General features: G+C 44.9%; 7 protein-coding genes across 7 annotated transcripts; 2 read left to right on the top strand and 5 right to left on the bottom strand.

Annotated features, from left to right (window-relative positions):
• Nucleotides 1–28: 28 nt before the first annotated feature.
• Nucleotides 29–1,663, bottom strand: F5147DRAFT_766916 (uncharacterized protein; the record flags this gene model as incomplete). The annotated part of the gene is made up of 13 exons (XM_041440820.1): nucleotides 29–208; nucleotides 261–309; nucleotides 364–592; nucleotides 645–785; nucleotides 842–958; nucleotides 1,004–1,016; nucleotides 1,063–1,091; nucleotides 1,137–1,150; nucleotides 1,210–1,331; nucleotides 1,384–1,398; nucleotides 1,454–1,473; nucleotides 1,522–1,554; nucleotides 1,609–1,663. The coding sequence occupies 13 exons, from the start codon at nucleotides 1,661–1,663 to the stop codon at nucleotides 29–31; spliced, it is 1,017 nt and encodes a 338-aa protein (XP_041300427.1).
• A 1,122-nt stretch (nucleotides 1,664–2,785) lies between these two features.
• Nucleotides 2,786–3,576, top strand: F5147DRAFT_786366 (uncharacterized protein; the record flags this gene model as incomplete). The annotated part of the gene is made up of 5 exons (XM_041442930.1): nucleotides 2,786–3,007; nucleotides 3,078–3,189; nucleotides 3,248–3,318; nucleotides 3,370–3,440; nucleotides 3,521–3,576. Exons 1-5 carry the CDS (start codon nucleotides 2,862–2,864, stop codon nucleotides 3,574–3,576), a joined length of 456 nt encoding a protein of 151 aa, XP_041300426.1. The 5' UTR covers nucleotides 2,786–2,861.
• Nucleotides 3,577–3,625: 49 nt separating this feature from the next.
• F5147DRAFT_16166 (uncharacterized protein) lies at nucleotides 3,626–4,437 on the bottom strand. Its single transcript, XM_041428344.1, has 4 exons — nucleotides 4,325–4,437; nucleotides 4,083–4,262; nucleotides 3,914–4,029; nucleotides 3,626–3,864 (listed from the first exon to the last, which is right to left on the bottom strand). The coding sequence occupies exons 2-4, from the start codon at nucleotides 4,245–4,247 to the stop codon at nucleotides 3,675–3,677; spliced, it is 471 nt and encodes a 156-aa protein (XP_041300425.1). The 5' UTR covers nucleotides 4,248–4,262; nucleotides 4,325–4,437; the 3' UTR covers nucleotides 3,626–3,674.
• F5147DRAFT_664106 (uncharacterized protein) lies at nucleotides 4,202–4,739 on the bottom strand. The gene is made up of 3 exons (XM_041434973.1): nucleotides 4,614–4,739; nucleotides 4,325–4,523; nucleotides 4,202–4,262 (listed from the first exon to the last, which is right to left on the bottom strand). The coding sequence occupies exons 1-2, from the start codon at nucleotides 4,722–4,724 to the stop codon at nucleotides 4,338–4,340; spliced, it is 297 nt and encodes a 98-aa protein (XP_041300424.1). The 5' UTR covers nucleotides 4,725–4,739; the 3' UTR covers nucleotides 4,202–4,262; nucleotides 4,325–4,337.
• Nucleotides 4,740–6,792: 2,053 nt separating this feature from the next.
• F5147DRAFT_647392 (uncharacterized protein) lies at nucleotides 6,793–9,932 on the bottom strand (the record flags this gene model as incomplete). Its single annotated transcript, XM_041433196.1, has 13 exons — nucleotides 6,793–6,848; nucleotides 6,926–7,095; nucleotides 7,238–7,262; nucleotides 7,304–7,407; nucleotides 7,444–7,500; nucleotides 7,576–7,686; nucleotides 8,020–8,074; nucleotides 8,124–8,391; nucleotides 8,512–8,540; nucleotides 8,571–8,713; nucleotides 8,778–8,936; nucleotides 9,102–9,144; nucleotides 9,425–9,932. 13 exons carry the CDS (start codon nucleotides 9,930–9,932, stop codon nucleotides 6,793–6,795), a joined length of 1,728 nt encoding a protein of 575 aa, XP_041300423.1.
• Nucleotides 9,933–11,131: 1,199 nt separating this feature from the next.
• On the top strand, nucleotides 11,132–13,604 carry F5147DRAFT_741881 (uncharacterized protein; the record flags this gene model as incomplete). Its single annotated transcript, XM_041439511.1, has 6 exons — nucleotides 11,132–11,365; nucleotides 11,425–11,931; nucleotides 12,199–12,756; nucleotides 12,787–13,162; nucleotides 13,232–13,461; nucleotides 13,491–13,604. 6 exons carry the CDS (start codon nucleotides 11,132–11,134, stop codon nucleotides 13,602–13,604), a joined length of 2,019 nt encoding a protein of 672 aa, XP_041300422.1.
• An 8,279-nt stretch (nucleotides 13,605–21,883) lies between these two features.
• F5147DRAFT_562557 (uncharacterized protein) lies at nucleotides 21,884–22,660 on the bottom strand (the record flags this gene model as incomplete). The annotated part of the gene is made up of 2 exons (XM_041430627.1): nucleotides 21,884–22,102; nucleotides 22,124–22,660. Coding segments are annotated over 2 exons (756 nt in total), but the record flags the coding sequence as incomplete, so codon positions are not given.
• Between the last annotated feature and the right edge of the window lie 3,469 nt (nucleotides 22,661–26,129).

Raw genomic sequence — 26,129 nt, 5'->3', positions numbered from 1 at the left:
TCTCAGTTTGGGATATTATACGCAGGAGTCAATCCTCGGGCTGCTCCACTTCCGGTGGCGAAGTCAAACAGACACAATCCTCGAATGTCGTACTAACATGTACGCAGTTGTCATTGGCATGCGTATCCCAAATGCTGATGATGAGACGTGGCACGATAATAAATGGCGCGGTAAGCTTGAACAATATTACCAGATACAGCACCACCGTCTGTGCATGTCTGCGTTAGAGAATATCTCTGTAGAATCACAGGAAATCATACCGAAGGGCGGGCCCACAATGTCGCCATGAATATTTGAGTTGCCAAATTCCTAGTATGATTCAATGAATGCTTTCAGAGAACACAACAAACGAAGGGAACTTACATGACAAAGTATATGACATGATATTGGATGATCATCACTACGTAGGTGTTAGGCTTCATTTTAAGTTCCTTTCGTTCTTTCAGGTGCTTCCTGAAGACGGTAATGGCGAGAACAACCAAGAAAATATCATAGCATATGACGGGGATGGAAGCGTAGATCATATGCATAGGCCCGATGTGGAAGAAAGTTGTGCAGTACTTGATATTTGGAGTTATTATGATTTCTTGCACTGTACAACCAGGCATCAGCTTGCAAAGAATCCAATTATAATAGAAATTCACCTGAGATCGCTGAAGGCCGGCTCCATAAAAATGCATCCACCGCTATATAGAGCGCGACGATAGGTAGGAGCAACCCCAGTAGAACATAAAGTATGAGCTTTGATTGGTTGTGTAGGGCGTAAAGACGCCAGATGAGAATGACTGCAAATGTAAAAATGGGAAGCGCAAAGGTGCGAGACTGTATGGATATGACATACCTTCCACCAAGCAAAAATATACAGAAAAACCCCATTGCATGAACACGAATATACCATAACCTATTTCAATTTGATGATAAGCAAAGCTAGTTTCAGTTGAATACGATATACTCACAACTAAACAAGAGGTCAGCAGCAGATCAGGCTAGCTGTAAAACGAACTTGTGACGTACGGCTGAATCTGGGTCAACCTAGAACCCTCTAAGGAACGATATACTCACTGCTTCAGGTATATAAAATAGACCTCCCCCTGGTGCTAGTCAATCAATGACGACTCAGGTATCAGGTCACGTACAGACGGCGCAAATCCTAGACGTCAGGGTCAACATCCAACGTGCCATCCGAAGGATACAAGCATCGCGACATACATTGCAAGGACAATACCAAAATATCGAACCTGATATGGCAACGAAATGGGAAACATGAAGCACTTTGGCAGGGTAGAGCTCACAACAAGGTATAGATATGTCATCACTGACCACTGCCTTTGCTGCATAACCAGTCAGTTTTGGACCTTCATATCGTTGGAGTTGAGCTCTAACCCAAACAAACGTGACCTGCGACAGTATTAATCATGAGTACTCGACGATAATGAAACGACCCCCTCCTTACCTCTTTCTCGAACTGAAGCACTAGATAATATTACGCTCAGCCACATTGAAAGCATGGAAGCTACTGACTATAGTCGTAGGATAGCAGGGTGATGGCTACAACTGGAAATGACGAAGTTCAGCACAATGATTCATGTCCAACAAGCTCTGACGAACCCGATATGTTGTTATTCCAGTCAAGAGCATAGAGATATTCTTCTGGTTCCAACATAAAAGTGTGCAGATCAAATGGCAAATTCAAAGAGTGAGGGATGGGCTACTGATGACCAATGTACGATACTTATAGGCATTGGAATCTTGTTGACCTGCAAGGGTTGTGAACTTGTTATGTCCTAATGAAAATTGTACGACATCATGATCGTGTCAATCTTGTGCCGTACTTTTTCATCTAATGTCACGAATGATAATCCGCCACCAATGGAAAGGTCGTAATTGATCACACGGCTGACAACTTGAAGAGTCACCCTGCGTCACCGGTGGTTGTTACCGCTTCTGCGGCTAGATTCTGCCTGTCCGACCCTCTTGTTAGGTAGCGTGGGCAGTGCTCATCTACCCCGGCATGGCTCATGTTGAGGTTGGTGTCCAACTGGCTCCTAAACTGAATCTGGTGGGGGTTGAGTTGTATTTCAGCGTTGTTATCGCCGTCATCAAGACGGCGCCTGCGAGAACGGGTAGGGTTGAATAAACTCTCATAGTGTGGATTTTTTTCGAGGTCAGGCCCTACTATGTCGTCTGTTTGCCTCACAAGCGCCATCTTCTTCAGCATTCTTTTGTGTTGCCTTCCTGCGGTGTGGTCACTGGTGCCATTGGAGAGAATTGGAGAGTGATGTAGACTTACAGTAGAAACTTGAGCAGAAGGTACATCTAAAAATCCAACTTTACGAAAATGTAGTCTAAAACTCGTTGCAAGACTTTTGTGAGAGTTTCCGTTTTAGTTAGACTACAATTCAGTTCTTAAATACCTGGTTTTGGTTATGTGAGGACCCTGACTTAAGTTTTACAAAATTTAGTGCGAGATTTGAAGATGATGTGATATTATCAATGCGATGCGAGATTATCAGTGTGATAAATGCATTATCTAGTAGTACAAAGATTCAAACCATTTGAAACCAGCGTAAAACGTATCTACTAGTGCTGCCGCGGTCCGGTCCAGAACCATGGTTCGAACCGGACTTTTGGTCCGGTTCTCCGCGGTTCGGTCCATGGTTCTCGCGCCAGCCAGAACCGGACCGAAAAACGGTTCTCGGTTCTAGATCTTCCCAAACGGTCCAGTTCTGGTTCGACCTTCCCGAACCATTCCGAACCCCGAACCCATTGTCAACTTCGACTTCGACTTCGTGTGAAAAATTGACGGTCCCACCGGTGGCGTTTGCAGTCCTCGCTTGAGACTGCAAACTTGTCACGTGACGATGACTCAGCCACAGTGCTCGCTTCCTTCCTTGGCTCGATTGCCAATCGCGCTCCACCTGGACCTGGACCACCGACAATCAGCACAATCGGCATCCAAGACCCGTTGGCCAGACGATGGGTCTCGCTGGTGGCGTATATCAGTGAGGTGAGTGTTGTTAGTATGAAGTTCTCGAAGGTATGCTCACCTTTTCTTCATCGTCTGATTGTGCATTCAGGTATGCAGCGCGCTATGTCGAGGCCACGGATCTCCTGGTTCCTATTCATAGGTTCCTAAATGTGCTGCCAGGTTCAGGTGCGCTGGAGAAGCTCATGAGTGCTCCATTGATGGTGATAGGTATGTGCCATCTTTGCCTGGCCCTCGAGACTCACCAAATCCCTGCACCAGGTACCAACATGCTCCGTTCATAGTTACAGGTGTGCTGGAGAAGCTCATGAGCGCTCCGTTCATGATTATAGGTACGTGCCATCTCTGTCCAGCCCTCGAGACTCACCAAATCCCTGCACCAGGTACCAACATGCTCTGTTAATGGTTACAGGTGCGCTGGAGAAGCTCATGAGCGCTCCGTTCATGATTATAGGTATGTGCTGTCTCTGTCCGGCCCCCGAGACTCACCAAATCCCTGCACCAGGTACCGATGTGCTCTGTTAATGGTTACAGGTGCGCTGGAGAAGCTCTTGAGCGCTCTGTTCATGGGTTGGAGACAAGACAATTAGATTATGTAGTGCATACTTGTGTGTACAGTGATAGATTAGAAGAGAATGTATGGTTTATAATCATAAACTATTGGACAAATGCCCGAGCGAGATTGAAGTTACCTGTAGAAACAGCTAGGTAGGGATATAGTGGTAGACAGTGCAAATTTGATGGTGTGCCGCTGCATGGATGGGATATGTAGTAAGTGACGAGTCCAGGGGGATATGATAAAGAAACGTGCTCCTGAGTGCTCTTGAATGGCACTCGTTGTATACAATTTGACAGTCGAATCTATTGAAAATGTCGAGCTTAAAAAGAGTCAGCAGGGCATGCGAAAGAGAACATGAGAGATCTTACTTGCACAGGACAGTCTGAGCACCAAAAACAAATGAGTCACTGTCATCTGTCATGACAGCATCAATAATACCGGCACCATTCATCAGTGCCAGCTGTGTCTCAGCTTCTCTGGCAGTCTGGATAGCCAGGATTGATATAGATGACAACGAAAAAAAAAGAAAAAACTCACCATGATCCACTGCACGTTGAATGCATTCAGTAGGCGCTGGGTGGGCTTGACCATCCAATGGTCGTTGGTAGACACTCTGTGGCCCCATTTGATTTCAAAAATGTTCGAAGGGCGGGATTCTGGCCTGTCTGAGCATGTGCACGGTGCCACCTGCCCTGCTGGCATTGTTCGAACCACGCACTAGAATCAAGAAATGAGAATGTGAGAATGTTTGCCATCGAACACAGCGAGCAAACACAAACCTTGCATCCACGCCTACAATATAAGGCGAGTGAGGGGCAGGTCCCTCATATCGGCCCCGGATGGCGAGAGAGATGAGGGGCACCGTCGTTGCGGCAGGCTCGAGCACCTGACAAATGATGGGGTGAGTTTCAGCACCTGCCGAGTGAACAGTGGGAATGTGCCTCCCACAGGTCGTTGATGCCCATGACGATGAGGACGCTGGAAGTATAATTTGAGATCAGTAGGCTGACAAGCACAGCCGCTATGCGTGGAGGAGACGGGAGTCGAACGAGAAGAGGAGGTACTCACTAGTACTAGTAGCGTATGTGTGCATACATAAGCGGTGGCAGTACCATGTATGGTATAGCAGCCAGCCGGGACTGTAAATCCGAGGACCGTCAATCTGCAGCACATCAGCATGCAGTGCGTTTTTTTGGCGGGAGGGAAGGATGCGTCGCCACCAAGACCGAAGCTGGGTGTAAACGAAAAATTGACGGTCCTAATGTGCGAAATTTGCAGTCTCTCGGTTAGCGTCTCGGCATTCTCCCACAGGTGGTTTGCATTGTGCTCACCCAGGACCCTCCACCCCATCCAGCAGCCATCTGGAGCTCTCTCGCAGCTCAAAAACGTCGATTTTCGCTGCCTATGGCATCCATAGCCCGTACGGTGCCCTCCCATGCGTTTTCCGAGCCTATCTGCGGTTCGAAATGTTGCTGTCTGGGGTCGCGTCTTTTTCGACGTCGCGGTTCACGTGCCGTGGTGGCGGTGCTCGCTTGGGTAAGCCTGTGCTGGACCATCAATTTCACCGTGGTCAGCTCTACTTCGACTTCAACTATGACAACGTCAGTCTCTATGTCGACGTCAAAGTGTCGTCTTCAGGAGTTGCACTATTGGTTAATTAGGCTACTTTTAGCCTTTTTGAAGGTTAGTACTAATCAATCAACTCTCAAGACTCTGTCCTCAAGGTAGTTATTTGTATATCTGTTTTCATTTTATTTACTGATTGAGTTGACTGTGCCGCCACCACCACCACCACTTGCTGCAACCACTACCCCACTCCAGCAACAACCAGTGTCTAGCCCATGTGCCCAGCACACGCCAGCAAATGCTGGTGTGGCTAAGGCGAATGCGGACGACACTTTGGTGAAGGAGAAAGGAAGACGCTGGGGGAAAGAGAAAGGAGAAGAGGAATGGGAGAAAGAAAGTTGTCGAGGAGACGAACAAGGTGCGCTGCCCACTCCCAACATACCTCAATGACCTCTCACATCTGGCTCGTGATATTCTCGCTATTCCAGGCTCAGCTGTTGCTGTCAAACACATTTTTTCCAGTGGCCGTGATACTACCTTTCTTCGGCATGCTAGCTGTATCTCGCCCACCGTCTCTCACCCTGCTGTCTCTCACCCGCCGCCTCTCACTCGAGACGCGCAGGTGTTTTCTCCCTGTTCTGTGTATAAAAAAAGGTGACGGCAACATCTGAGAATGGAGGCGCGACTCAAACCGCACATACCTCTCTCATTGTCCTGAATGTCTTCCTTCGCTGACGACGGAGGTAAAATGATTTCAATTCTAACAAACACTCTCACTGATGCGTGCCTTACAAGGCAGCTTACTTCAAATTGCTTGTCTGGATCAGACGCCGCAGGTTCACATTACCCACTAACATCGATGGTAAGCATTGGTTGTTATTGTGTTTTATTTCATTCTCACCATTTGTATAGATCGAATCAGTTAGCTCTTGGATCAGTGGCTACAGAGGCATAGAGTCATATGTAGCCATGTCATTGGAGTAGCTACTTGATGTGTAAACTAGTCTTCCAATGATTTTTTTTTCATGCTCACCACTGAAAATTTTCGGGTTTGGTTCGAGTTCAGACCAGAAAAAAACCGAACCGGACCACAGAGAACCGTTCTCTGTGGTCCGGTTCGGGGTTCGAAGATTTTGCAGAACCGGACCACAGTCCGGTTCTCGGTTCTCGTCCAGGACCCTCTGAACCGGACCGAACTGGACCATGGCAGCACTAGTATCTACGAGGACGGTGCTTGCGTCGGTCCAACCAGCAACACACACTGCAAAAACCTACGAAATTCTGCCTTCTCGTCGTCTGTCAAGTCTAGTGATGTTCTGGCCCGGCTTCAAGCCCTGGGCCAGCCAAAGCCAGGCCTGAATAAGCCGAGCCAAGCCCAGGCCCAGGTCACGGCCTGCCCAAGGCCTGGGCCTGGGCTTCAATTTTGGAAAGCCTAAGCCGGCGGCTCAAGCCACGGCTTGGCACTTGCTACTGCAATGCGGATGGACGAGGAAATTTGAGGCTGCTGATCACGAAAAGGTGTGTTATTCAAGTTGTTTTTCTGCATTCTGAGGACAGCTTCGTGATCAGGAGTTGAACTGCCTGACACTCAACTTAATCGTCACGATATGCACTGAGTCCATAAGCTTCGTACACGGTATCTCATTGCGCTCTGCGCTAGCCTCAGAGTCTCGGCTTCATTTCAATACCAATCTGCGCCTTGCTTAATGGTGTCTCGGTTATCCTCTTCATTATATCCTACAACTCAGCCTCATTCGTCATATGTGTCGACCTTCAAACAACGTCATACACATGTGGAGCAGGGTATTGCTTACCTCTCCTCTTTTTAGGCGTCGCACTCCTCCAGGTGATGATCGCATTGTCAGGGATGCAGGCTATCAAAATATTGACGTGGAGCTCCTCATCTTTCGACTTGACCGCTGCACTTGTCCACCACATGCAAATGACCCCTGCTACTTTGTGGTACATGCATCGTGTGCCTGACCTAGACATGGATGGAGGTCCAGCGAAGCCACCAGAGACACTGCCCTCTGCATGGCATGTTCACCCTAGCATCCGGAAAGTTGTCATTTCTCTTTAGGTGATCGTTGGGCCCAAGCCGCGGCTTTGGGCTGGCTTGGGCTCACGGCTCAGGCTTGAAATCTGGCGAGCCTAAGCTGGGGCTTTGAGCCCAAGCCGGGCCGGAACATCACTAGTCAAGTCATCCATCGCTTTCACAATAGCAAGAAACTTCCAGTTGCCTGACATCCCCCCGAAGGGATCCATCTGCACATGAATCTCGTATTGCTCATCCAAGCTGCAGAAAGTAGCAGCGCACATTTTGAGTACCCACCTGCAAAGATTGATATGTGGAGGGATGAGCTTTGAAGATTTAGCCTGAGTTGTTGGACTAGCAATATCTCAGCCAATCCTGGATCATTTTGCGTAAACTTTTTTTTGTTTTTGTCGCAAAATGAAGGGCTACCATCCCAGATACTCAAAACCCGCCAAAAACCCGGGGGTATACCCATGCAGTTCCCTACCGGAGAGTGCCCAGATATATTTCAACCTTTCCAGTTGTTCTTCCTCCGTCTCGCTGAGGAATTCTTGGCACAAGCCGAACCAAATGAATCAAATGACATTGGCCATTATAAACGGATTCTGGAATTTTGCCTTGATTTGGATTCTACTGTCCTGAAAAGATTAAGTTTAGTCTTCAACAACAGGTAAAAATGAAACTGTACCTGGTTGAACGTGTAAATGTGCATGAACATGAGTCCATCGCCCTCCATCATGATCTTGTCGACCACTCATTTATGATAGACAAGTCACAACAGGGGGCGTGGTACTGTGTAATGGGGGAAACAGTCAATATGCGTGGAAGGCACCCATACACGCAAACTCGACTACTTTCCTGTGGGTCACTGACAATGCGTTTGCGACCTCACCCCAACATTTACTGGTGATAAAGTTTGTGACCATTGCTAAAAGAATGCGTAAGTACGATGCTAACAATCCATGCATAAAACTTACCGTTAGGACCGAAGCATTGTGGCAACGAGTCCTGAATAACCTTTGTCAGCATAGCTTTTTTCGGGGCTTTGTCGACGGTCATTGCATTCAGGCTAAATAGTTTGTGCATGACGAGTTTCATCGCGCCCTTCATTGTCTGGTTAATGGTGGCGTCAGGGACTATTATAGTGGGAGTGGGATCAGTATATGTTGACAACGTCGCAATCTGCGACATCGAGCTTTCAATTGTGGATGGGATCTGTGGGCGGGTTGTCGGGTAGGGAGCCATCTGTGGTGTTGGTGGCATCGGCTGTTGACTCCCTCATTTCTTTGTGAGTCTTGCCGGGCCCGCCGTCTAGATGAAAGGAATAGTATGAGTATTAAATAGATCCAAGAATAAATAACTTACATGCATGATGTCTGTTTGAGGGATCTCACCTTGTTGGATGAGCATTGTGTCCGACATACTTGTGCTGGCTGTGCTACCTGTAGCACCCTGGAATGAGTAGTGTTTGTCGGGATATGAGCCCTGTGGGGGCACTTCAAAGGATGGTTGATTCTGAAAGAAGTCCCAGGAGGATTGATTGTCGAAGCTGGGGCTCTGCGTGCCACTGTAAGAATGGCCATGTTGGGCTGTAGAACGTTGAGCTTTGAGTGACGAAAAACATAAGGAACTTATGGGTGGTCTCATGTGCATCGAAACCGAAATAAGACATCTGCAGTTGTTCTGTAGGAATGCGAAGCTGATTGATTGCTGGTTCACCCGAAGGATTGAGGCCAGAGCCTCGTGGTGGTTTTGGGACTTTGGCTTTACTTTTTTGCTGGGGACCACGACTGCTAGGCATTCAAGGTTGGGGGTAAGGATGTGAGAACATATGCATGCATTTAACTTGCGAATCGATGTAATAGTACATACGAGGGTACTTTACATGATCTTTACAAAACTGGGAACATGTGGCAGGCTGATAAGGTGATTTACGAACAAGGCAAAACACTTACTACCAAAGAAAAAGAGGGTAGGGGCGTGGCATGATAAGACGATCTATGAACGGGAGAAAAAGATTTATGAATGGCCGGGGCGGGCGAAGCACCATATTGAACGGTCGAAGCGTGTTTATGAACAGTCAAAGCCGGTTATGAGCAGGTGGAAAATGGGCGAAGCAAAGCGGTACCAGTTGATAGCAATCTATGAACAGTGACACAAATCAATTGATTGTCACTGATATTGATCAGTGTGAGCAGCGTGAATGAGTTGGCAGTCACATACCACATGGGCAGTCACAACTGCATGCCGAACAGGCGCTGCGGGCCTGGCTGCCCACCATGATCATCATCATCTTTGCCGTGATCAGAATCAAAATCAGAATTAGAGTCCATATCAGTACCGGCATCCATGCAACCACCCCCCAGTGCATGTGTAATGCTGTCCCTATTTTTCAAAGTACCAACAAAACGAGGTAGGTAGGGACCCTCGCCAGTAGATGCCAGTAATTCACGCCTGGCACCTGGACCCAGGCATCTTGAGACCAAGTCTGCTTGGGTAGTGATGGCGCGAAGCATTTCGCACTCATCGTCATAGATGGCTTGAGGGTAATTTGTGTCATCATCAATTTCTGTGTGATGGCGCTCAGAAAAGAAATTTCTGATCTTCTTCAGCTGTTCATCCTTGATATTGAGGCGGGCTCTGTTCTCCTTGTGGAGCGCCTGATTTAAGGCTGTCATATGCTCTGCACACTCAACCTGCCATAGGGATGTTTCCACTTGAAGGCGAGTAACCTCATGGCTAGCAAGTACTGCCTTAAAGACTTTGTACAACGTATCAACGTTCATCTGTGAGAGGCCATTAGATATCACATCCTCGTGTTTTTAAATGTATCATGTAAGAACAGTTTGGAACAAAGAAAATGACAAATACCTCTTGAAGTTGTTCAGTGGTAAAGTCTGGTTCACGTCCTCGTCCTGTGATGCGGGTTGTCAAACGAATATCGAGTGGAAGTTGCCTAGAAGGGTATGGAATAGGCCTCTTGGATAATCTCTCACGCAAGTGTGCTGCATGGGAAGGTGACTTTGGTGATTGTAAGAGGTCAGGCTTATACAATAAGCTCTCCTTTACATCGGGAAGGTATGGGATCTCTTCCACTGGGGATAGGTAAACCTTTGGAGAACCTGAAAGGGAGGGGGATAGCTTGGGAGAAAATGAACAGTCAGAGCCAGATAAGAGCTCAGTAGCCATTGTATGGGGTGACTCAGGGTAGTTAACCTTCTTGAGGAATTTCAAGGGAGTTAATTCAACACACGTTGCACTACTTGACGTAGTACTGGTAAAAGCAGGACTGCTTGGTTGAGGAGGAGATGAGACTGGTGATGAAGATGCAAACTCCATTGGCTTGGCGCAATGACTGTGCGCTGTGAAATGTGAGGTCCTCGGAGTTTGAATTTTAGCCTTGTGCAATCCTGCAAGTCTGCCAACGTCTGGCACACTTGAGTCAAAGCCAAGTCTACGCTATAATGTAAGTACTCCCATTGCTCACTTCATGATACCGCACATACCTTTGGCAGGCTATGTCCCAACTGCAAATTGGGGGAATATTCATCCATTGAGGCGCTTATTTCACATCTCAATGCTCTGTCTACTTGCTGGCCTTCCGATACACAACCACAAGCTTTACCTGTCCCTTCTATATTCAATCAAGGTGGTCAGACACCCGTCACTGGTACCTGCCACCCAAAATCCGGATATGTCTATGGGATCGGTAAAAACATGCTGGATAAGTTGGAAGATAATCAATTTGCGCATCGGCGGTCGATAAATGCTTATTACCCTTTCACTGACCAAGGTGAATGGGAATTAGGGAAATTCTTGGTTGAAAACCTTACCCAAACCCAAATTACGAAGTTCTTGAAGTTGAAATGGGTAATGAGGAACAACGATCTAAGCTGTACTCCCTACTCTGATCTTGATTTCACAGTTTGACGCTCCAAATCATGCAAGACCATCTTTTACCACAAAGGATCACCTCCTAGACTAGATGGACTCACTCCCTTCTTTTACCCCATGGAAAGTCTCCAAGTTAGAGTTCAAAGGCTATAAGACTGTCCATCCCGTGGAGCTCATTTGGCGTGATGCACTGCAGGTCGTCCAGCAACTCTTTAGTGACCCAATGTTTGCTAACCACATGACCTTTAACCCCTACATCGCCAACGTCAAAAATCAGCACGAATATGGGGATTACATGAGTGCCAATATGGCATGGAAAATCCAGGTTTTTTGCCCTGTTAATCTACGCCTCACTGAGTAATAGACTGATTTCTTTATTTCTAGGACTATCTCCCGTTGGGTGCAACTCAAGTCCCAATTATCTTGGGATCGGATAAAACTCCTGTGACGCGACTTGCCAGGGGAATCGAGATGCACCTGGTCTTCATCACCATCAGTAATATTGATTCTGAGGTCCGTCCCAAGGCAACATTACGAGCTTGGCGCTGCATAGCCTACATTCCCATTGTAAAGTTCCGCATTCATCAAGAATACCAGTCCATTCTCCAGGCCAGACTATGGCATAAATGCATGGACCTCATTTTTGCAAACCTCAAGGTCGCAGCAAACAACGGCTGTTTTATGCCCGATCCCTCCCACTACATTCACCATGTATTCACGCCACTTGTCACTCATATGTGCAACCTGCCAGAGGCTACTATGATCGCTGCAGTCAGTAAAAACTCGTCCCCACTAACCATGGCAATACAAGCAGATTTCAGTGATGGAATTCTCAACCCCCCTCATACCGGGAACCACACATTGGAACTCATTGTGGGGATATCCCAAAATGTTGATCCCTGGGATCTGGACAAGTCCCAGAAAGCGGCCAAAGCCGTCAATTTGTCTGGTGTTCACATGCTGTACTGGCATGATTGGAAGTTTGCATGTCCGTCAGTCTTCCTTGCTAGTGCATTGGATGTCTCTATGCTCCCGGCCTGTCATTTGATTAACATGCATGATGCCTTTCGTGAAATGGCACGTTCCGACCCGCTTATGCTGGACCATGAAGCAAGTATCGAGCTCATAATCTCCTAGAGCCTCTTTGATCCATTTTAGTGGATGATCTGCAAAAAACTTATGACAGGTGTGCAGCACCTCGCCATCATTGCGTCAATTGCAGGGGCCGTTCCACACAGATTCGTCCATGCAATCTGTTCACTCGTGGACTTCTTTTACCTCGCACAGAATCCAGTTCACTCACCTCAATCTCTTCAGTCATTGGTGCAGGCGCTTTCAGATCTCCACTCTTTCAAGGATGCTATCGTCCAGGCTGAGGCAAGGAAGGGGAAGAAGGGTATCAAAGAAGATTTTTTCATCCTGAAACTTGAGCTTCTCCAAAGCTTTGATGGTACAATTAGGAAATTGGGGACTTTGATGCAGTTCTCTGCAGACGTGACAGAGCGGTTGCTCATCACACATTGTAAGAACCTTTTCCTGTGGACGTCCCGGCAAATCAAGGATTTTATGGAGCAATGTGTGCACATTCTCAACCGCCAAGAGTCTATGGAAATTTTTGACCTGTACATGCTATTGACTTCTCGTGGGGCATCACTGGTTAATGCCATACATGCCGAAGATGAAGATGTCACTATTGCCAATCCTGCACTCTCCTGGGTTTCCTGAGTTCTCCCTGACGAAGTCAAGTCAATTCATGGTCCCCGACCTGTCCGTAATCACTTTCTCAAGGGTATCCTCTCCGGAGATGCACTCACCACTTTTCAACTCAATGTCACGCCCGATTACAAATCGCTGTCACTGTTTGACATACGCACGAAATATGCACTCCTGGACTTCAATCGTGCGCTTGCTGACTTCATTTGTCGTTCATCCCTTGCCAGCGGTGAACAGTCCTGCTTGGACCCCAAATCCGGATGCTTCCATGTATGGCACAAGTTCAGATTGCAGCTTCACTCAGCCTTCCAGCCACGCATCATCATGCCGAGCCGAGTGGTGCAAGCATACCCCCCAAGCGATAATTTTCCCTTGGGAAATTGCAATACTGTTCTCATTGATGCTATGGGTATTGACGGCAAAATGAGCAAGTCTATTCCATGTGCTTATGTTCTAACCCTACTAATGTCATATACAGCGAATTACATTGCACAAGTGCGACTCATTTTTCAACCGACAATCCGACGAGGTTCCAAGTTGGAACTGCCATCTTACCTCTCTGACCCACTTCTCTACGTCCAATTTTTCTGCTTCATTTCTAGTCCTGATGATTGCCCTGAACTCGCAATGTGGACTTTCGAGCGTGCGTACATGCAGGATGAAAATGGTAACCGCCATAGGGAGGGGGCTGTCATACGAGTGACAGATGTGACAGATGCAGTTGAATTGATGGTGAGGCAGTGGCTAATGGTATGTCCTCTGCGACTTGCTTGGAAAGCTACGAGCATTTCTTTTTGAATAACTTCGCGGACAAGGAGAGTTATCACACATTCAGTACCGAGTTTGTGTAGACAGTAGCTCAATCAGTACGCAGCAATTGTATCCATTGCTATCAGCATCTATCATATCACAAATCACATCTTATCAACAGAAAAACAACTGGCTTGAGTTTTATCAGCCAGATATGGTGTGTTATATTGGTGTTCAGCATCTCCACCAATTGCCTGAGTGCGCTACTGAAGTCATAAGTGTTCATAAGTGTCTGTAATGCGTGTAAGTTAAGCGTTCATTTCAGTCGTTTTGCAGATGTAGTTGCCGTGTGTCATGGTGCCAAGGAGGAGATTGAATTCTTTGTACATCTCCCCTGTCCGGTGTCATGCTTTCAAGTTGCCACCTGTTTTAGCTGTTGAGATAGGTGCCGAGATGAGAGGTACAAACGCAGACTTGATTCGGCAATTCCCATGCTGTGTGATCTGCACTACACCACCAGCTGCTGCTTTAGGCCGTAGCGATATACTGAGAAAACTATTTACAACACCCGGCAACCACGCAGATACAAGGTTGAATATAGATATGGTACAAAAATAAATAAATAATGCTGTAAAGCTTAAGAGTCTGTTCGGGCACCCTTGTTTGTGCAAATTAGGATTTGAATCATGCAAAATTTTGACTTAGGTGATGGCTGGTCACAATGTGACATACATAGATCAATCGCAATTGCTGGCATGCCTGTTACTCAACAACAGTCCATCCATCTACGTAACTCTCACAGGATGTCACGTGGTTGCAAAAGTGCTTGTGGTGGTTCAGAAGCAACAGAATCAAGGGATCGATGTACATGGACTGAAGCAGATGAAACTATACTCATCCAGTATATCACTGCCAACCGCCCCAAAGGTGAGGATGGCATGAACTTTGACAAGACATTCTGGGTCTCTATTGCTGATAGCATGGCAAAACATGCCTGCTCAGGTGCACCCAAGACACCGGCTGCATGTCAATCAAAATGGACACGGGTGCGTGCTATATCACTCTCAATCAGTTGAACCTTCACTGATGAGCTTCTAGCTCTGAAGTCTATTTGATGTAGTCCACAAAGTGGCCAATGCATCTGGATTGTCTTATAGCTTGGAGCATGGAGCCGCAATTACTGCAGAGTCGGAAAGTATGTGGGCAGACTTTGTCAAGGTATGGCGACTCAACTCTGCACAACGCTATGCTAATGAGTACTATGTACCAATAGAAAAATCCGAAAGCCAAAACTCTTAACTTGAAGGACAAAGGTTGGAAGCACTACGACTCGTTGAAAGGTCTCATACCTGTCAAGACTGCGAACAACAATTCCTTTTTTGCCACCAGCATCACACAGCGCTCTAACTTGAACATTCCGTCAAACTCTAATGACAATGCAGTTGCCTCCTCTTCCTTTGATGAAGTTCACATGTCAGATCTTGGAGATGCCCTTGATGGGCTCAAGTTTAGCCCCATGGTGCAGGCTGGTCCTGAGCGTGCGACTGTTGACTCAGTTCCCAAAATGGTGACCTGCACCAAACTGGTTCGGTGCATGGACCAGTAATACTTTCCTATGAGTTTTATACCTCAGAAATCACTATGAACATTTTTTTCTCTTGATCTGAAGTCACACTGAGGCTCAGGGAATATTTTTCGCATTTTTTTTTCATTATATGAGTTTGTACGCGAGCGGACTGAATATTTTTGTACATTTAATTCTGCAATGAGTTTTGCTTAGTCAGCCATGAAGATGACTCAGAAGGATTCTCACACATATCAGGTGACTGTGAAAAATATGTTCACATAAGGTTACCCTGTGGGAAAGCTTACAAATCGCTAAACACGCACCCTATGTCATTATGCTACCAAATAATTTATCAGCCACAGATGTCAAACATCTATCCACACATTATGTAATCATTTCTCACTCTTTTCTAGCTGAGTCATCAAGGGATCACCTGACCCATGGGCCATGCACAGCTCTTGCTGACTCATCATTATACCAACTAGAGTTATGAATATTTACTTTTGGCTCAAAGATACTGTGTAACTTGGTACTATCAAACTAAAGTTACAACTTTAAGTGTGAGAAACTAGTAGTATAGCCACCTAATTTGTCTATATAAGGAGCTGCTTTTTGCCCAATAAAAAAAAAAGTCCCCCACTGTTTTACCCTCTCAGAATAAAATTGTGAGTGAAGTGTGAATCAGCATTCAGCAAGTGCAGATCAAGGTTGGAGCTCACTGTGCTCAACAACCAGCACCACACATCTGAGCTCACTGTGCTGAACATCTAGCACATACCTTGAGCTCACTGTGTCTGACGACTAGCAAGACTAGTTTTTCTTTTTCTGTTTTTCTTCTGATCATCTGTCTGAATTTCTTTGTTTTTTTGTGTGTCTTTATCTGTGTCTCTCTCTGTGATTGTGTGTCTGTGTGTTTTGTTTTTCTCTCTCTGTTTCTCTGAGATTGTATCTGAGATTCGTGACTGAAACTTGTGTTTCTGTTTCTTTGTCTCTTTCTCTCTCTGTCTCAAGTGTGTGTGTGTGGTGTGTTGGTGACTAACTGTGTTGATCATCTCTTTGATCGCTGTATCTGTGTGTTGTGATCATTGTTGCTAACAGTCTTCGAGATCGTGTTAGTATTTCTGTTGTAGTGGTCTTGTTTTGTTGTTTGTCTTGACCTATCAACTTTCTCTCAAGTACCAAAGTTTCAGTCTCATTCTTACCCAGAAGTTTGGTGTTGTCTCTTTTGTCCACTGAAGACTTAGGATAGTCTTGTTGGGAGACTTTAGGTGTTGACGGTGATACCTGACCTCATACATCTGTGTGTCATACCGGTCAAAAGTAGTCATTGCGAGTTAGACTTTAGCTATTGAAAGGGGACTTGGTATTGAAGTCCAAGGTCGCCCGTTCCTGAGTCTGTTTGAATACTCATTGTGAGTTCCTTGACAGCAGGTTCAATATTAGGCTAAGAGTGCTACAGAGGCTTGACTAGGTCTGACGGTAGTTTCACCTGTTTTTGTAACTGAGGGGGACTCTCATTGTAACACCACACAACTTGCTGCACTAAGTTTGTGTACGAATCCTTGTTGCTGTGTGAAGTGTTAGGAAGAGTATCTGTCTGTTTGTTTTGTGTCATCTCTACATTGTTGGAGTGACTGTGTTTCCTGAAACTTTTTGTTGTTTTTGTTGTTTTGTTTGTTGTTGTTGTTGTTGATCGCTGACTGACTGGTTCTTTGTTTCTCTGATCGCTGTGTTTCATATCCATACTGTTGGATCGATTGTTGATTACTGACTCTTGTTCATTGTGCTGACTGTACTTTAGGAGCATAAGAAAGCCACCCACGAACGACCACATTATCAGTCATTGGTATTTGTCTGAATCGCTGACCATGGAGATATTTGGTTTTATAGGTGTTTATCTATAGATCATCTATCTAAGAAGACAATGGGCCCCACCTGTGATGCCAATGCCACAGGGCCCTCAATTTTTGTGCTTCGCAACAACTCCCGCTTGATCCATCCATCTTCCCTAGTGCACCATTGTCGACTGCTTCTGGCAAATGAAAAACTATCGATGACAATGATAGCACACTTGCTGTTGTCCGTCCTGCATACTCAAAAAAATCAGGAGACTTGGGGAAATCTGCATGCCTGTCAATGCCATTGGCCCTCCAGCAGATGGGGTCTGATATTTGTGGCCTCAATTCATCATTCGAGCATGTGACTAATGCTTTCGGGGCTAATGCCTCAAATACCTCAGCACAATGTGTGGATCCTATCCCCTTGCATAGGCAGAAGGCAGTGGCACAATTACAGAATGAGGACTTGGAGGACTATCAGTTGCTCAATGTATTGAATAAATTTCAGAGTGACATCACCATCATTGACATCTATCTTGCTATCGAAAAACCTAGTCTTAGAAAGTTGTTTTTAGACCAGCACTCAAAGTAGTAGCACCCCAATACTAGCATTCAAATAGCTCAATGTAATATCACTGTGTTTCGAAATACAACTATGATAATGTTTCTGTAATTGCTTGCACCCCCCTCTGAATTCTTTCCTTGTTGTAATCTTCCCAAATCTCGCCAGCAATCCTGTCATGACGAAGGTTTGCATGAGAATGTGCTTGTTCAGTAGAAGGACTATCAGCAAGGCTTCCAGTATCAGTAAGGAGGTGCTCATGTAACATGTTGCGATACTCCATCATGTCATTTGGATCGTGAACTTGGATGATGTTATGCACGAAGCACAATGCAGGAGGGATGCATACTTGGATTCCCATGGCATACTCTGGTGGAAGGAGGAGAATACAGGACTGGTGCTTGACAACACCGAAAATGCGCTCAACAATGTTTCGGAGCATGGCGTGACATAGATTAAATAGCTCTTTGCGGTTGTGAGGTCTATATAACAATGTGAACATAAATATACATACTGACACTCGCGGAATGCACTTACAAAACATTGGCCCGACCCCATTCTGTGAGATGGTAGCGCACACCCTGATATGGGACTAGTAGCTCATCACATGAACCAAATCCAGCGTCTGTGAGGTAATATTTCCCCTCAGGGATGGTGAAGTCAGTAGTGTGGGCATCATGATAGAGACAGGCATCTGAGGCTGATCCTCCCCAACCACTCAGCATGTAGGTGAAGGATAAATTGAAGGAACATGCAGCAAGGCAGTTTTGGGAGAAATTGCCCTTGTGGTCCCGGGCAGTGTGGCAATCCTCACTCAAAGGATGGCACACAATGTGCATACCATCAATAGCACCGATAGCATGTGCAAAGAATGGGAAGAACTTTGGGTTTCAAATGATTTCAACAGGAGGAGGGCTATCAGTGTCAGGTAGTCAGACATATGTGGTATATATTGGTGGGGAAGAGAATGCAAAAAGAATCTGTTTGAAATATCTCGAAAAAAAATTGTGTTCTAAGTACTAGTGAGTAGCAGGAAAGCGGCAGTGTACGTACTTGGATATTGTCTCATTTGATCGCTGAAAGTGTTCACCAAGATGGCGAATTGAGAGACCGGTAACAGATGCATACAGGAATATAGCGAGTTGCTCCTCCAGCAGCACATGCTTCGAGTCTCTGCATCCTGCTTGTCGAAGTAGATTGATAAGGACATAAAAAACATGCTTGCGAACTCCAAGCTTGCATCTGATGCGCTCTGGGTGTCCAGTGAGTAGCTCAGTGACCCATGCAGTGCCTGATAATGTGGAAGTATGATATGGCTGTTTGTTGTAGTGGGTATTGGAATAGGCTTCGAGTGCGGTTGTTGTTGTGTTGACCACTGTGATCACCATGCGCAGAGCTTGCTTAGTGGCATACATGATCCATGATAGGTACCTTTGGACATCCCCCTCCGCATTACCAGACTCATCATCCGGTATATCCTCTGCCTCGGTCTGAGTAGGGTCATAGTCAACTGAGTTGGTGTCTGTGTCGCAATCAGGCATTGTACTGGTAGTATGCTAGTAGTAGGTGTTATCAGTGTGACATCTCATTCAAGTTCCAATCATCACCTAAACCAAAATTTTGCATGATTCAAATCCTAATTTGCGCAAACAAGGGTGCCCGAACAGACTCTAATAGATCAGATCTTTACCAAAAGTTTTTTTCTCAACCTGCGCAACAGATTGGTTACAGCTCAAATTTGGTCCGATCCAGGGCTAGTTCATAGGTCTAAGCATCAGACCTATGGTATACCTATGAAAAAGCTTGTGTGAACATCCTAGCTAGAATTTCATAATGAAGTCAAGGTAGCTTGTTAGTATTCACTATGTGTATCCTATACAAAATACACCAAGTTCTATTTCCCTGAGCATACTAAAGGCAAATACATCATATAGAACTTGAATTTTTGAAAAACTGCTTTGTGTATGGTAGATGTTACACTGATCAAGATGCCTGTGCTGCGAGACTTAGCGAAATTTATGAAGAGATGACCTAGAGGTGATGATATACTGTTAGCAACATCAGATATATAAGCCCTGATAGCTTAACGGTATAACTTTGTTGTGAACTCACAATGCTCCAAGTGGAATGTGTGAGTTTGAACCTGCTGTATTTCATTTTAAATTTTTGTTTGCTTTTTTCAGAACACTGCTATATATCTTGTATAGGCTGCTTCCCAGCTCTTGAATAGCTTGAAACCAAATCTCTCACACAGGTGGTGAGAAAATTATATTATAAATATATCTCAGGGCTCATTGACACCTTGATCATTTTGGGGCTCTACAATAGGTTTTTGGCAGTTGACCATGTATACACCCAGAGTTTGTTAGCATCAATCTGACCCCCAAAAGTACTGGTTGTCTCTGGTTGACCTCCAAAATGGGTCTCTCCAGAGGTTTTTTGTCAATGTAGTTTCAACCTTCGAGAGTGATGTTGATAATGCCTAAATACCAGAGACCATACAAACATCACAAATGTTATTGATTCAATATACTAGTGATGTTAACTACTCTCATCTTCCTCCACCAACTCAAGCAGCCATTTTTATATTTCTGTTGTCACTTCCATACTCACTTTTACCTGTCTTGATGATGCCGTTATAAAAGAAAGATATGGGCTGGACAAGTACAGGGGAGCAGTATGTTCAGCCCAAGGACTTCTGATGAGGCCAGAGCTCAGGAGGAAAGTGAAAGTGATGCAAACACAGCAAATAGTAATTCCTGGACAGCAGGTAGGAAGTGGAGAATCTAATACCAGGAGCTTTCGACAAAACTACAGCCTGTAACTATCTATCGGAGGTATCAGGCATACTGGAATAGCAAAACAGTGAGTATTCAGTAGAAACTGTGTGGGGTTTGGAGTGCAGGTGTCAGGATACTAGGTGAAGGAAAACATTCTTAGGTAAGTGGTAAAAGTGTGAACCTATTGTGAGGAAAATGACTGTAAATAAAGGTGTAACAAAATAGGCCAATATGAGCTCAGCCAGAGGCTGAGTGCTATACCATTAACATATACACCTTCATAGCAGTGGGACTATATACTGAATGTCTCCTTGATTTGCTTGTGTCTCCTTATGCTTGTTGTTCTCCTTCATCCAAAGAGTGATTAAATTTTTTCTTTTTTTGGAGAAGCGAGTTTATTACACAGCAACTGACACTGTCTAGCCCTATGTAAACACTTATATCAACTTCTACATAGTAGATGTTGTCTGAGGAAAAATGCTACTTATGCACACTTCACGTATGTGAAATAGTGTGGGACTCTAAGAACTCCCTGGTTGCCATGGTCTGTGAGGGCCTGGGTAGTTTGATACCCACTAAAACCTCAAGGTTAGTCACCCAGCTATCATGGGGTTGTTGTAGTTAGTTATGTAATATGTCTGACCACATGTTTCTTACTTTCATTTCCATCTTGGTGTCTTGTCTAAACTTACTTGCCAGTGCATGATCAAGTTGTAATCTCCTGTCAATGGTATTTGTCCAACATTGTCTTACTGCATCCTCATTGTGGGTGGATTCATGAATTACTCTTTCACATCTTATTGTCCAGATTAGATATGCTGACTCTGATATCAGTATTTTCATGAGGTGTGATGCTCCTTTCTTTATCTGTGCATCTTTTCTATCGCTTGTATTCCCGGCTTGTGTTACATTTGGGAGAGAGATGGTACCACAACCGAGGACTAAGCTAATGTGAGGCTCAGGCCAGGGGCCATGTTTCATTGGCCAGGTATCTTTCGCTAGCTGCCAGATGGTCTTTCTGATAGGGTTGCTACACTGTGTTAGTATATGTTCCAGGGATTCGATTTCTCCTGGGCATAGGTTGCAGACAGCTCTATGTCCATAGTTAGGTACATATGTTTTCCCAGAAATCTCCTACGCAATATGCATTGTTGAGTGATTTATAGATGAACATCTGGATGTTTTTCGACAAGTCTTTGTGTCTACAACTGTGCCATATGGTTTCATCGGTCTCTAGATTGGATGATACTGATTCAACAGCAAATCTGGTGACATTGAGGAGAGCTAGGGTTGCTCTGTTGTAGGTAAGGTTGGTCTTGCTCATAATCTCCATGTACGCTAATTTCTGAGATATCTTTGTTAGTTTTGCTTCTTGAGTATCGAAGTTCCGTGGTACATATGTATCGACTTGGTCAGGTTCAGGGTGGAGGGCTCTGGTGAGTGCTAGTTGATATGCTCTCTCATTTCTGATATTCCCATTGTGTCCTTTAGTCCACTGGAAGGTGGTAGGGGCTGGGCACCTTCTTATATGGTAAGCTGTGGCTTTGAAGAGGGTTGTGTGGTTGATTCCTATCCAGCCCATGTCCTCCCAATTAGTTAGGTGTGTAGTCAGTCCATTTATGACATATTTTGAGTCAATGATTATCTTTAGTGGAGATAATGGGTTCACCAATTGCAGGGCTACGAGCACTGTGGTTAGTTCACCTATCTGGTTTGAGTGATTATCTCTGGGTATTTTGATGGCTTTATTGAGCTGATGGTTCTCTCCTGCCCAGATTCCTCCACTGCACACTGCATTTTGTTTGCCATTGTTGGTACACAATCCATCGGTATATACCGTCAACTGTGTTCTCTCTTATCCATGGTCTGCCACTGGAGTACGGAGGCGATAGGCTGGGATTTGGACAAGGTGGTCCAGAATGGTGAAGATGCGGAAGCATTCTGATATATGGTTTTTGGTCATAATGGAGGGGTCGAAGAGGATCTCGCCATTTGGTTGTATTTGCATACGCACATTTTTCTCTAATCTTCTATATATAAGTGTTAGGTTGTCTTTCCTTGGTGAGGTATTGGGGTTGAATATTGGATTCAGGCTGTCAAGGATTTGTTGCGCAATGTGTGTGCACTTGTTGGGGTTTTTGCAACCCACCAGTCTGTTTTCAATGCAGGCGGGGCATATGCAGGTATTGATGTTGCTGTGGGTGTTGATATTTGTTAGTCTTTCGGCTATGTCTCGGTGATCCTTTACTGATTTCGCATTGTGTGTGGTTTGTAGGCATTTATTCTTTACTTTATTGTATGTTCTTGGAGGGGCGCCAAGGTGGAGCCAGGCAGGTATCTGGTTCTTGAGTTTTTCTGATAATTTCAGAGGTGCAAAGCTTACGTTATGCTTTCGTGCTGATTTTAACATGTTTGTAATTAGTTTTGGAAGGTGGTTGGCTCTTGATCCTTGAGTGGGTGGGGGTTAAGAAGGTGTTTATGTCAGGTTGATTACTGATGTTGTCCGGTTTTAGGCTATTGATTATGGTGTCTACTACGAATGCCCAAGACAGCCAGGAGTTGGACATGTCCATAAATGCTTGTACCCAGGTAATTTCTATGGCTTCATTCCTGGCACTGATGTTTAGTAGTCCTAGACCCCCTTCTGGTATAGGTCTTTCTAGACGAGTGAGACTTATTGGGGGGGTTTTGCGTTTGTTCCAGATGAATGTGCGTATCTTTTTTGTAATTGCTGCCTCAATTGATTTAGGCATGCCTTGAGCTTTAGTTAGGAATTGTGTCATCCCGCCTACTATCATCTGGGTTATCAGGCGTTTTCCATTGAGGGAGGGGTGGCACATGTTCCATTGAGTAAGGTTCATCTCTATTTTCACGAGTATCGGTTCCCATGATGTTGCATGTTCTATTTCATTTCTGATCCAGGCACCTAGTGTCCTGATCAGACTGCCATCTTTTGCTATGTGCACCAGGTCATGCCATGGTTCATCTCGGGGGTTTAGTTTTCTCTGTTGTACTACCCGCTCACAGTGGGCCTTAGTACCAATTGGTAGTATCTCGGTCTTTTCTAGGTTGAATTTAGTTCCTGACACTAAGCACCAATCTTTCAGGATGTCCTCTAGGTCTGAGTATTTATCATCTTTGGAGAGATAGATTGTGGTATTGTTGGTGTACATGTTGATGATGACCCAGTCTTTCAGGCCAGGATGCTGAAGCCTTTTATTTTCTGTGAGTTTCTTAGTGCGCATGCCAGTGGTTCAATAGCTAAGTCAAATAGAAGGCATGACAGGGGATCTCCTTGGCGCATGCCTCTGGTTACTTAGAAAGGTGCGCTCATAAAGCCATTGATTGCTACATGTGTGAATGCTGACTTATATAGGCTTTTTACTGTGTTAATAAACATTGGGGGTAGTTGGAAGGCATCTAAGGTATCAAAGAGGTATGTGTGTTGGATCTTATCATAGGCTTTCTCCTGATTGAGTGCTACAATCACTCCATCTTCTTCCATCAGATCTGCATAGGCCATCATTGTCTGGGCCAGTTGTATAGGGTCAAAGATGGACCTCCTAGGGATAAACCTGCTCTGGTTAGGATGGATCAATTTGTGTATTATGTTTGTGGCTTGTATCGCAAGGGCTTTGGTGAGTACTTTATAGTCAGTGTTCAGTAATGTGATTGGTCTATAGTTCTTCATTTTCATGTGCTCCTTTTTCTTGTATAGGGGGCACATCCAACCTGTTGTGAAAGAGGAGTCTGTGGTTATACCATGCAGTTGGATGTTGGTCATCACATAGGTCATTGTCTTTATTATATTGAAGCTTGGTCTCTCATTTCATTTCGCCTCATGATGTTTGTTGTTTAGCTGTTTCCATAAGTCATAGGGCACATCATCAATGCTGGCTGCGCTTCTCAATTTTGATGAGAGAAGTGCTTCAAGGACGTGTTCTTCTTTCAATGTCTCGTTCATGCACTCTGGTGGGTTGGCAAGTTTTTGCTCATCTGGTATTTCAGCCATTGACTGTTTCCTTGCTTTGCATCTGTCTTGTTCTGTGTGACACAGGGTATCATTGTTTTGGATCCCTTTGTGGTAGGTTTTTGTGATTTCTGCCATCTCTTCCGATTTAGTTGTGTATCTGTTGGTGTTAGGAATGTTAAGTCTATGGATGACATCTCTTGAAGATTTTTGTTTGTTCATCCTAGTCCAGTATTTACTGATAATTTCACCGTGGGTTGCCCATTGTGCTTGCATTTTCAGTGTTGTAGTTCTGAAGTTTTTCTTTGCAGATGGTTGATTTCCTTTTCTAGGATGATTTCATTCAGTCTCGTGTTTTCGGATGTGTCGATGTTATTGGTGTTTGCCAGTTTGCATAGGTCTTTCAACAGAGTACATATTTGTTGGTTGATTTTATGAAGGTGAGTTTTTGCAATGTCTTTTGCAATTCTGTTCATGTCAACTTTGAAGGATTGCCATATTGTCTGGGGGTTCGTCTCATCAGTGTGTGGTGTGTCATTTTCAATCGTAGTTTGGGTTCTGATTCCCATTTCAATTATTTTGTTTATCAGGAGTGTGTCTGATACCAAGCTCAGTGGCCAGGACCACTGTCCCTTCCCAATGTGGGGTAGGTTTGAAGGCACAAATCTGACGGAGACCATCTGGGGGTCCATGGGTATTTGGCTTATTTGTGAGTCCCATTCAAGCAAACTTTTGGTATGTCATTCTGATGCATAAATTCTATCGAGACATGATAGTGTTTGGTGATTACTGCTGAACGTGAATAATCTTTGGTGCAGGTTCTCTATTCTCCACATGTCTTGTAAGTTTAACGTGTTCCTTAAGTCTCTTAGTGTGTCTATTGAGCTTTCATTATCTAATCATACTGGAGCACGGTGTAGCACTCGGATTGGCGCTGGGCACATATACTGCCAATCTCATAGGTACCTCACATTATACTCCTCGACACTCCTTTTACCTTCCGAGAGTTCTGTGCATTCATCTGAGTTATCCAAAGGTCATCCATCCATTTCCGAGGCCTGTATACACTTCCAATCCTCCATACCATGTCCCATCCATGTCTGTTTGACTTCACTGGTGCATTTTCCACTTGTTCATCTGTTATTGATTATGTCTTAGGGGCACATACATTGTCGGCCCGTCGAAACCATTAGTTAATACATATAGCAGCATGCCTCATGCATTATTACATGCATATCTCTGTAGCGGCTTGCCTCGAGTCTTATTACATTTCAGATGGCTTATCTCGCTACTGTTTTCACCTACACAGTTTCTGGACTTTCACACTGTAGGATATAATCTGCCTCACTAGCTACTCACACTTCACTTCACTTTCCCTGCTATGAGTCATAGTTAGTAGAGTCACTTTGGATAGTTGTATCTTCATGCAATCGATCTCTTTGTTCATTCGGAACGATTGTTTGGCTTGACCACTGCCATTTTGCATCTTGCTATCTCTTAGTTTTCCCAATAGACTTTGCTTAGTTGTACTTTGCAAGTCTTATACTTTGACATACACTCCATACTTCTACCTCGGAACCTTCGCTGTTCATCAGAAGCTCTTTGGACACTTCGTGCAACCTCAGACCTTCATTTCTTGACATTGGACCACCTTCAGACCTCATTGGATGAGTACTTCGGTACTTCAGACACATCCTTGGATCACCAAGCACACTCTTGGTAACTTTCCCTTCTCTCACCTTTGATCTTAACAAGATATCCCTTGCATTTTATATCAAGAGATAGTTCTATTGGCAGTCTCTTTGGGGCGAACATTACACTCGCACTTCGAATTCTAAGGTAACAATATTTGTAGCGCCCACATAGAATCAACTCTTTACAGTGGTCAATGGGATCCTCTGTAAAATTG

The sequence above is a fragment of the Suillus discolor genome (assembly GCF_016758755.1).
Source record: "Suillus discolor strain FC423 chromosome Unknown F5147scaffold_1, whole genome shotgun sequence".
NCBI classification, from domain to species: Eukaryota; Fungi; Basidiomycota; class Agaricomycetes; order Boletales; family Suillaceae; genus Suillus; species Suillus discolor.
The sequence above is the reverse complement of the archived record's forward strand: the minus strand, read 5'-3'. Positions and strand labels throughout refer to the sequence as shown.